Source organism: Neltuma alba, unplaced genomic scaffold (assembly GCF_004799145.2).
Source record: "Neltuma alba isolate B1F8T4 unplaced genomic scaffold, ASM479914v2 tig00012063_pilon, whole genome shotgun sequence".
Classification (NCBI taxonomy): domain Eukaryota; kingdom Viridiplantae; phylum Streptophyta; class Magnoliopsida; order Fabales; family Fabaceae; genus Neltuma; species Neltuma alba.
In genome coordinates, this window is record NW_021636624.1 from 21,168 (window position 1) to 31,381 (window position 10,214).

Below are 10,214 nucleotides of genomic sequence, written 5' to 3' on the forward strand. Positions count from 1 at the left end.
ATCCTAACCGAATAATCTTACAGATTATGAAGGGGATATTCATCAAAAATATCTGTTAGATCTTTAAGCATTATTGCTTACGGCTCTTGTATCTATATAAATGAGATGAGGTTTTATTCTTTTTGCTGTGACATAGAGTCCTCTGAGCTTAGCTTTATTTCTTTCGTTTTCTTCTAAAATAACAATGTCTAAGGCTTCACTTCTCTGTTGCGTTTTCCTGGGCCTTGTGCTCTCCTCTCTTGCTCATGCAGAGCAACCCAAGATTGGAACTTATTTCCTCGAGAGAGGAAATTTCCAAGTCAAGTTGACTAACTTTGGTGCAACTATTATGTCTTTTATTGTACCAGATAAAGATGGTTTGTTTTCTGTTCTTGCGTTTATATTAATTCTCTTTCATTGTTGTTGTTGTATTCTTAAAACTCTTTTTGTTGTGTTTCTTTCTTCAGGAAACTTAGCTGATATTGTCCTTGGCTACGATTCTGTTAAGGATTACAATGTATGACTGAACTATTTCTTTTGAATCTATTTTGTTTGTTTGGCTTTTGGACACTAACAAAAGAAGCAAATCGTTTATCTATGCATGCAATCGTAGTAGATCAAAATTTTACTGAGAATTTTGTGACCAATGTTGCAGAACGATACAACATATTTTGGTGCACTTGTTGGACGAGTGGCCAATAGAATTGGAGGAGCTAAATTCTCTTTGGATGGAAAAACCTACCATTTGCCTGCTAATGATGGAAATAACACACTCCACGGTATATTAATCATAATCAGCATTTATCCTCTCATTATTAATAATTTCACTATCTCTGACTTCCATGAATGAAATATCAGGAGGACCTAAGGGTTACAGTCAAGTTGTATGGAATGTAGCATCCCACAGAGAAGACAGTCATATCACATTTACCCATTTCAGTCCCGACGGCGATGAAGGTACTTCTTATCCTAACCAGTTTGATTATTTGATCTAAACACCTCAGTTTTTTGTGATTATAACTTTGATATTAAACTTTTAACCCTCATCTTTAGGCTTTCCGGGAAAACTTGAGGTTTCTGTGACTTATGCTTTTTTCCAAACAAACAAATTCATTGTAATGATGCAAGCCAAGCCCATTGACAAAGCCACACCAGTGAATCTTGCTCAACATACTTACTGGAACCTGAGGGGCCATAATAGTGGAGACATTCTCTCACATACCATTCAACTATTTGGTTCAAAAATCACACCAGTAAACGACCAACTCATCCCCACAGGTCACTTCAAGGAAGTTAAGGGAACCCCATATGACTTCCTTGAACCTAAAGAGATTGGCAGTCAGATTCATGATCTCCCTGAGGGCTATGACATAAACTATGTGCTTGACAAGAATGAGTCAAAGCATTTCAATAGAGTGGCTGTGGTGAAGGACTCGGTTTCTGGGAGGAAGATGGAACTATGGTCAAACAAACCTGGTGTACAGTTTTATTCTAGCAATATGTTGAAGAATGAGAAAGGTAAGGATGGAGCTATTTACCGCAAGTATGCTGCTATTGCGTTGGAGACACAGGGCTTTCCAGATTCGGTGAACCTCCCAAATTTCCCATCACAGATTGTTAAACCAGGAGAGATATACAAGCACTTCATGGTTTACAGATTCACTGCTGAGTAGATGATCATGTTATTAGAAATTTTTTTGTTCGGTTTATTTTGGTATTAAGTAGTTGGATTATAATTCTTTTTAGGTCTTGTAGTTTAGGATTTTTTCCCCCATTTTCTTTGCTTACGTTTCCCCGTAATTAGGATTATGCAAATATATGCATACCATCCCCTTCTTTTTATTTGGTAGTACAAAATATGAATATGTACTATCTGAATACTTATTTCAGATTGATTAATTATTTTTCCTAGAAAAATACCATATATGAATGTAATTATTTTATATTTTTAATTATTAGTTATATAACATTTATAAGTATAATATGTATTAATTATAACTATATAATTAAAACAAATATAAAATTATTAAGATATAATTATGATACATATAATTATATTTAGTAATATCTAATTACTCGTGTTCATATATAATATATAATAGATAGTATTTGAGTATCATGCATATTTCTGTTATTTGCAGAGATACAAATGTATCTACTCCTAAACTGGCTCTGATTTAATGTCTTTGGAAATTGTGCTGATATGTATGACTTTTTTAACTTAATATTTTGAAATTAAAATCGAATTACCTAAACTTTTTATTCCCAATATTTTAATTTTTGAAAAGGAAAAATATAAAAGTTTTTAAGATTTAACTTAATTTTTCTAAAGGGTGAACATGAAAATAATAAATTAATGAAGCACCAAACAGAGAACCGCTTTTACTACATCTTTGATTAATCTTCCCCATTTGTTTAATTTCGTGAATAAGTTCTTTGTGTGTATTTCACCATCATTTTTTTTTTTTGGTGAATATTTCACCATCAATTTTAATATTTATGTTTTGTCTTTCCTCTGTTTCCCTGTTGTGCACCTGGTCACCAAATTGAAATCACGGGACATTAGTATTCGTACTATCACAAGCAATAGCAAAACGTTCTTTTCACATCGCCGTACAAAGCTCAGATACAGATACGCAGCTATTACTGCAATGAAAAGTAGTATTTGAATGCTTCTTTTAGGTTCATCAATTTTAACATCCTTGAGCTTTCAAGATGACAAGATGCTTCATCTTTTACTATGCTCGCCTGTGTGTGTATGTTAAGGTTGAGCCATATATATTATTGTTTCTGTATTATTTAAATTCATGTTGAGAAACAAGTTTAATTTTTAAACGGTTAAATTAAGTGTTTGTGCTCTCTCAGCTGTAAACTATTCATAAAACAAGATGCACAATGTATGATGATCGGATATTATATTTTTAATCTCAATATCTCACAGGGGATGCCAAGGGGGATCTCGTAGTGGTCTCACTTAAGAGAACGGAGATAGACACTGTCTCTGTTGAATGATGATTATGTCTCAAAGAGGATGTGTCTTTATGACCTCGCTCTACCACAGGGCTTGAGGAGGGGCTCCTTTCTGCGATAGATCTAGATGATGAACTCGCTGAAGTTCTGCCAAGTTGAAGCTGTTCTAGAGTGGCCAGAACTTCAGACATCTGGGGTCTGATTTTGGCCTCACTAATGCACTGTAAAGCAAGAATTGCAGCTGTATAGGCTGCCCTCTGTGGATATTGCCCTTCTAACTTGGTGTCCATAATCCGGAATAACTTCCTCCTATCACCCAAATAAGGTCTTGCCCAATCCACCAGATTCTGTTCAACTCCGGATTTCGTTCGATCAATGGCACGCCGTCCTGATAGTAATTCCAATAGCACAACCCCAAAGCTATAGACATCACACTTTGCAGTCAACCAACCTGCTCATAATTTAGAGATCAATGATAGTAAGCCATTCCATATAAAAAGCAGGGGACAATTCAGGTCAGAATCCAGGCTACATTAGGCTTCTGGAACAAGCAGTTCTAAAGGAATCTTGATATTAAGCACACATCAATCTTAAGGATTGAAGTGGCCGTCATATACTGGGAAACATGCAAAGAAGTTCAATTTTTGCTTGTTTCCAATTCAAGCCTTAAAGAATTTTCCATTCATCCCCATGTCAACAAGTATCTTGGGGTGACATGCATGCAAAACACTGGCTTGGTTTCAAATATTTATAACAAGAACCAAAGGAATTCGAAAGAAATGCAAGTGAGGAAGGCGATTGAATCATACATGTTCATGGACCAAAGAAGTATGCGAGTAAAACTGACTGAGAAACCAGACCTGTGAGAATATATTCAGGAGCAGCATAACCATGAGTACCAAGGACTTGAGTGGAAACATGAGTACGGTCGCCGGTGGGCCCTGCTTTGGCAAAGCCAAAGTCTGAGAGCTTTGCATTAAATTCCTGCGTTTGTAGAAAATTGACATTAAATTATTACTTTCATAGAGGCCTACATATCATTCAATCAGCCATTTAGAGAGGACAGGGGACGCAAAGATAAGGATGCATTTTGATTAAGCCCACAAAGGGTAAATTATAAAGGGGGAACTAGTTTAAGCCACGAGGAAGACAACTTTAACCTTTGTGGCCCATACTTATACATCTTGATTTTTCTTTTGATCATTATCTTTCCTGATCTGTAGAGGAGGCTTACAATCCACTTGTAAATTTATATGCATTTTTCCACCGGGCGCCACAATAGCAACGTGACTGCTTAAACAACATACCGAATCTAATAAGATGTTAGAAGCCTTGAAGTCACGATAGATAACTTGTTGTTCGGAGTCATGGAGGAAGGTAAGGCCTCGAGCAGCACCAATAGCGACTTTGATCCTTGTTGCCCAAGGAAGTGGTTGTGCCGCCCCTGCAATTTACGGTTCCAGAGTCGATTATAGCACACTTTCTGTGGCATTGTTTGAACCAGACACATGGCAATGGTCAAATATTTTGGTGGTTTGGTTTATAAGGTGTAAACTAAGTTACTTCCAGGCTAAGAGTATTATTGATTCTTTGAAAGCTATGCTGCTAGCTAAAGTGATCAACATACTGCGAAATAGATGATTCTCCAGGCTGCCTTTGGGCATGTACTCGTATACCAGAAGCCGACTATCCCCATCAAGGCAGAATCCCAGAAGTTTGACAAGATTTGGATGATGAAGTTGACCAAGATAATTGAGTTCAGACTGTAAATAAAAGAAAAATAATCCATGATGAGCACTGATCTACTTGAAAAAAAAAAAAAAAAAAAGCAGCAACATTAAGCAAAGGAATCGACCAGCCACTCCTTATGGCCTTGAAAACCATTTGACTTAAGATTCTTTACAGCGACAGCCATTCCGGATCCAGGCATTGCAGGTCCAAGAGATTGTTCATCAATCCACCCCTTATAGACATTACCGAATCCTCCTTCTCCTAGTAGATTATCAGGACAAAAGTTTCTAGTAATATCCTTAAGCTCATTGAATGTGAAGGCTTTCAAATGTGGGGAGGATAGTATGACACCTTCCAATCTTGGAGTGGGGAGTGTCTGAGGCTTAGCTTTATCACTGTATCCTTTCACTGGACTTGAATGAGCAAATGAATGGTTGCTTCTACTAGAAACATGTGTAGTACCTGCAAAAAATTTTGATTTTAATGAAAAGAAAATTCATTAGAGGGAGAGAGACACCATAAAGGAAAAAGCCATCCTCTTGAGATAAATTAAGCTAAAGCCCCCTGTGGATTAAGCATCAAAGAATAATTTTTTTTAAAAAAAAAGCACGATTATGTTTCCAACAACCTGTGCGATCAAAATATAAGTAGCAGTTACCAACTTATCAAACAAATCCTCAAAAGCAAAAAAAAAAAAAAAGGAGGGAGGAGGAGGAGGAGGGCACAATAAGTTCTAATGACTTCATGCAGTGGCGGAGAAAATAAAAACAAATACTATAAAAATGGTAAAAAAAAAATGTACAGTAAGCATAATCATCAATAGGACAAATGCAAAAAAGAACAAGTACAGTTATCGAAACTGCCACAACTGACATCACAAGACAACAAACTGGAAATGGCTATATTTCAACACAGTTAATCATTATATACATGAATTTGGAAAGTAAATACATAAAGGCAATTTGCTACCAACCAGCTAGAAAGTAAAAGCAATGTATGAAACAATCTGAATAAAATATTAAGCACTCCCAATCTGATAGGATTCACAGCCATTTGAGACACACACACACACACACACACACTCAACAAGAAGAACCCTCATAATCTGCAGGGTGGAAAACTAGTTTAACAAAATTAAAAGAAAATCATATTACTTCCTGCTTAACAAACAATGACAGCTTCAGAGAAGGCAAATAGGTTTATTAGAATGACAAAACGAAGCGCATTCAAACGTGTAACGGGTAATCAAAACTCAAAAGAAAGCAGCGAGGGACTATAATAATGGCGTACCGGAAATAGGGTGAGGGGGGAGAGTATCATCAACCTTGGGACGCTGCCGAAAGCAGTTTCCCATAAGAGGAAAGTAACCTCTTGAGAAAACGTTTCGGCCTTTGTGAGAATGTCCAGATTAATTCCTAATCATCTGATTCTCCTGCATCATTCATACCCTTCTCATTTCAGAGAAGAGCGTGAAGAAGACAGCGAGAATGAGATTTATAGTTTTGCATCGTCGTTATATAGCAAACCAGAAAATTTTGAAAATTACAGATCAGGACGCATAAATGGAGAATCATGTTTCAATGATCCCAACTCAAAACAAACCACCAAGAACCTTTTTATAAATTGTTGTGTCAATTTTAATATTGCCAACGTCATTATAAAAATATAAAAAAGGTTATAAATTAAGAGTTATCTTACTGGTGCATAGAATTTACTTTAATTTTCATTTATTATTACAGCAAGTACAATGCAAATAAGGCGAGTCTTATTTGTTTTTAATTTATTTGCTATACTATGCTTGGTCAAAAAAATTTATCCTTTCTCTCATTGAAGACCTTTTTTTTTCCTTTTTTTTTTTTTTGGAGTAAACAAAGAAACGACTTTTTCTTTATCCCATTTCAGACGTTTTAAAATCTTGCCAAATTTTTTCTTTCTATTTTATATTTATACCCACGCGTTTTGTTTTTTGATAAAGAAAATCACATTCTGTTGTCTCAGTTGATTTTTCTTTCAACAAGTATTGTTAAACAATAAAGAAAACATTATAGGATTTGTGACCAAAGAATAAATAGAACATATTTTCCCCTCTTGGTTTTTTTGAGCCAACGAGCTCTTTTTTTTTTTTTTTTGGGGGAGAAAATCACATTCTATTGTCTTAATCCAAGTAAAAGACAGTTTTGATCTTCAATGAGGAGCTAGTATGTAAGTACACAGATTCATATATATAATAAATTTATGCTCTCGATTTTGAGTGCACTGCATGTATTCGATTACATGTTACTATAATTAATGATTATGTCAGTTGAGATTCCAAAATAAATGTTGTTTATTATCTCTCCTCTAACTATACATCGTTCTCGTTTTTAGGTCGGCACGTGGGCTTGTGAGCAATCTCACAAAACAAATAATTCACAAACTATTGAAATTAAAATGATTGTATTCATATTTAACAATAGGAAAAACGTTAAATCAAATTTGAAAGACATCTGTAATTCGCAGCCTCAAAAACTATTACTTTCATAAAGGCCTACATATCATTCAACAATGTGTGTGTGTGTGTGTATCACGTATGTTATTAGAGTTTAGAATGAAGAAAGTTAAAAATAACCGTAGACAAAGAAGATATTAATTGTCCGTGATTAAACAGTTATGTGGTTTGTAACATATTATGATATTAATGATACCTTTCAAATTAAAAGAAAGAGAGATAGATCAGAGGAGGGTTTGGAAAAAGAAGTTATGATTGATGATGCTTACGTATCTAGTACACAAACCCTAGCTAGCTAGCAGTAGTACAAAACTGCAAGAAAAACGGACTCAATTTAAGGAGAAGAAAACAGGGGGGACTACGTAGTAGGAACTCTCCTCATAATTAAGTGAAATTAAGAGGTGCTAAATTAAATAACTAAGAAAATAGATTAAGAAGAAGAAGAGTCTATTGCATAAGTAGGTTTCTAATAATGGCAGCTTGCGCGGTATCAGTTGTGGCCAAGAGCTCAGATAAGCGTTCACTTAGATCGTCCACTTCCCTGTGTAAGCTTCTTATGTAGTTACATGTCTCCTGCAACACCTTCGCTGCTGAAACCTGCATTCTCACAACATTCAACATCCATCTTATTAATAATATATATTATCTAACTAATTAGTTAATTACTTCTATCATAACAATAACCAAGTCCATGATTAGAATCTATAAGATCGACAAATAAACATGGGGTTTTTCTCCAATTCATCATGATTTTTCTGCCTTTAAGTTCTCATTCTTCTTGACAATCAAGTTTCTCAAGATGGACATTCATGATCTGTCACTAAAATTACTCTGTACTGTAAACATTGTTTTCTTGAAGTAATTTTATGTTCTTTTTATATATTACATCATCCTAATTAAGGTCTAAGGATAGCCGACTGCCGCAATGATATATAATTCAACGCGTTACATAACAGAAGGCAATTTGATTTTTTCTTGTGTTGAATAAGATCTTAGTAATGACCGATCGGAATGCAAGAACAAGGAAGTCAGAAAAAAGAGAGAGGGGTTTCCAAGATATTAACTGATACAACATGTATAAATTAAACGTTCCGAGAAAAGATTCGTTTGCTTTTTTAATTGAATTTTTCTTGAGAGGCGTTGAAGTTGAGGGTGTGGACCGGACTGATTAAGAGTTTTGCCGGTGTTTGCATAAAAAGGCTAAAATATGAAAACAATTACATGTTCACATAAAAATGAGGATAACTAATTGAAGGCAAAGGGAGAAAAAAAAAGTGGTGCACTGTGCCACAAGTACCAATAACAAATAGAGCATCACTTTAGAAAGTTAATCATTCATCAGTTGAAAGCCAAAGAGGAAGCTAGCAAGAAGGAAGCAGAAGAAGAAAGATGTGTTGGTATAAACCTTATCAGAACGCCTATCGCGAATCTCAGGAAGAAGCTGTTGCAACTTGGAAACAAGGTCATTGATCTGATCGTCGGTGATGTTCCTGGAGCCACTGGCTTGTCTGGACCTACTTGATCTTCTGCTAGACATCTTTTTTAATCAAGAGACACTACTACTGTGTAATATATAGCTAGCTACCAGTTAGCTGCTGAGAGAGAAGTGAAGTTATTTGTTTGGGTTATGGAAGAGAGAGAGAGAGTTTGTGCATGGAAGAAAGGAGAGAAGGTGGGGGTGTATTTAAAGAGGGCCGGGCTTAAGAGAGAGAAGAATCAGGGTTCTACCGTTCTAGAGATACGCCATATTCAGCTGGGAGTTTGGGACTCTCTTCCTTCCATGGCTTACAATACTTGTGTGAATGAGAAAAAGAGAGAGATCTGCTTTGTTCTTTTGGTTTTTTGAAACCCTCACTGCCCTTGTCAGTGTCTACACGCAGAACCATGTTATCTGTTGTCATTGTTATAATATTCCCTCCAATTTTATTCATAAACTTTGAATTTGAGAAGAAATGCAGTACATTTATATGTTTTAAATTTTTTTTTCATGTTTTCTTTAATTATTATTGCCACATGTTTTTCTTATTGCATTTCCTTATTACACATCTTCTTTCATCTTTTTTTCAATTTATTATGAAGATACATTTGAAAACAAAAACATATTTCTTATTTATTTATTATTTTTAATCAATTTTAACTAACCATTATACACAAACGAGTTATTTAAATCACATAATAAGTACAAAATGGAGTATCACTTACTGGGTTTGGATCCTCTCAGAATCCATCTCCATCCTTTTCTTCTCAGAATCTCATCTCCACTATTAGATCAAATAATAGATAGTTCGGATTTAATATTTTAAAAAGTAGATGTTCATCTTCTCTCTTATTTATACGAGATTATAATAATAGTTTTATAAAGTATGAAATTTGAACCATTCATTATTTGATCTAATGGTGGAGACAGGATTCTAAGAAGAAAAGGAGAAACAAAGATACCGAGAATATCTCCTCTCATCTCTTACCACTATTTTTTTAATCTAATTTAATGGTCATTGCAGGGTGTATGCTTCCTCTGCACTCTTTACTCTCGTTTACCCCTTTATTTGCTCACACAACTACTATTATAAATTTATAATTAACCACAATACCACATCCAATTTTCTAAACCTATTGTAAATTAACAAAGATCTAAAAAAACAATTATATATGATATCCTTTAATTAAACAACCATCACCACGTATATGGTGATGTATTAATTCACATGATCTGATGTATAATCAGAGAGGTAGAAGCGTACGCCATCAACATCATATTCCTGGATTTGAGAGGCACACTGAGTATTAACTGGTTTATAGAATTCATGGGTGTAAAACTCTTTCATCACCACGTATATGGCTTTTATAAATATCTTCTATCATTATGTTTCAAATTAAATGTTGATTTTGGGAATGCTTTTATCCAGCTTATCATTTTAAAATTTGGTTTCGTTTCAAATTATGGTTACTTTAGAATTTTTTTTATGCAGCATCTAAAATCCACTATAGTAGTAGTCTTAAATTTATGTATTGTCAAATCCCAGATTTAAATCCAAAATCTCATACT

The 10,214-nt window shown here is 34.8% G+C and overlaps 3 protein-coding genes across 3 annotated transcripts; 1 reads left to right on the forward strand and 2 right to left on the reverse strand.

Moving 5' to 3' along the window:
• Positions 1-184: 184 nt before the first annotated feature.
• On the forward strand, positions 185-1,652 carry LOC114721732 (aldose 1-epimerase-like). The gene is made up of 6 exons (XM_028907579.1): positions 185-356; positions 447-496; positions 635-758; positions 838-936; positions 1,033-1,358; positions 1,410-1,652. The coding sequence occupies exons 1-6, from the start codon at positions 185-187 to the stop codon at positions 1,650-1,652; spliced, it is 1,014 nt and encodes a 337-aa protein (XP_028763412.1).
• A 1,254-nt stretch (positions 1,653-2,906) lies between these two features.
• LOC114721733 (probable serine/threonine-protein kinase PBL3) lies at positions 2,907-6,034 on the reverse strand. The gene is made up of 6 exons (XM_028907580.1): positions 5,971-6,034; positions 4,805-5,142; positions 4,577-4,712; positions 4,257-4,393; positions 3,810-3,933; positions 2,907-3,400 (listed from the first exon to the last, which is right to left on the reverse strand). The coding sequence occupies exons 1-6, from the start codon at positions 6,032-6,034 to the stop codon at positions 2,907-2,909; spliced, it is 1,293 nt and encodes a 430-aa protein (XP_028763413.1).
• Positions 6,035-7,438: 1,404 nt separating this feature from the next.
• LOC114721734 (transcription factor PRE3-like) lies at positions 7,439-8,706 on the reverse strand. The gene is made up of 2 exons (XM_028907582.1): positions 8,574-8,706; positions 7,439-7,765 (listed from the first exon to the last, which is right to left on the reverse strand). Exons 1-2 carry the CDS (start codon positions 8,703-8,705, stop codon positions 7,616-7,618), a joined length of 282 nt encoding a protein of 93 aa, XP_028763415.1. The 5' UTR covers position 8,706; the 3' UTR covers positions 7,439-7,615.
• Positions 8,707-10,214: the final 1,508 nt, after the last annotated feature.

Bases quoted from the DNA above. Each gene is read 5' to 3' on its own strand.
- LOC114721732 (XM_028907579.1), top strand. From the start codon at position 185: ATGTCTAAGGCTTCACTTCTCTGTTGCGTTTTCCTGGGCCTTGTGCTC. The intron at 759-837 runs GTATATTAATCA...ATGAAATATCAG, and splicing joins TGGAAATAACACACTCCACG to GAGGACCTAAGGGTTACAGT. The intron at 1,359-1,409 runs GTGCTTGACAAG...GCTGTGGTGAAG, and splicing joins AGGGCTATGACATAAACTAT to GACTCGGTTTCTGGGAGGAA.
- LOC114721733 (XM_028907580.1), bottom strand. From the start codon at position 6,034: ATGGGAAACTGCTTTCGGCAGCGTCCCAAGGTTGATGATACTCTCCCC. The intron at 5,143-5,970 runs GTACGCCATTAT...AATTTTTTGCAG, and splicing joins CCCCCCTCACCCTATTTCCG to GTACTACACATGTTTCTAGT. The intron at 3,934-4,256 runs GTATGTTGTTTA...CTACAAACGCAG, and splicing joins CTAACATCTTATTAGATTCG to GAATTTAATGCAAAGCTCTC.
- LOC114721734 (XM_028907582.1), bottom strand. From the start codon at position 8,705: ATGTCTAGCAGAAGATCAAGTAGGTCCAGACAAGCCAGTGGCTCCAGG. The intron at 7,766-8,573 runs GTTTATACCAAC...GTGAGAATGCAG, and splicing joins GCGATAGGCGTTCTGATAAG to GTTTCAGCAGCGAAGGTGTT.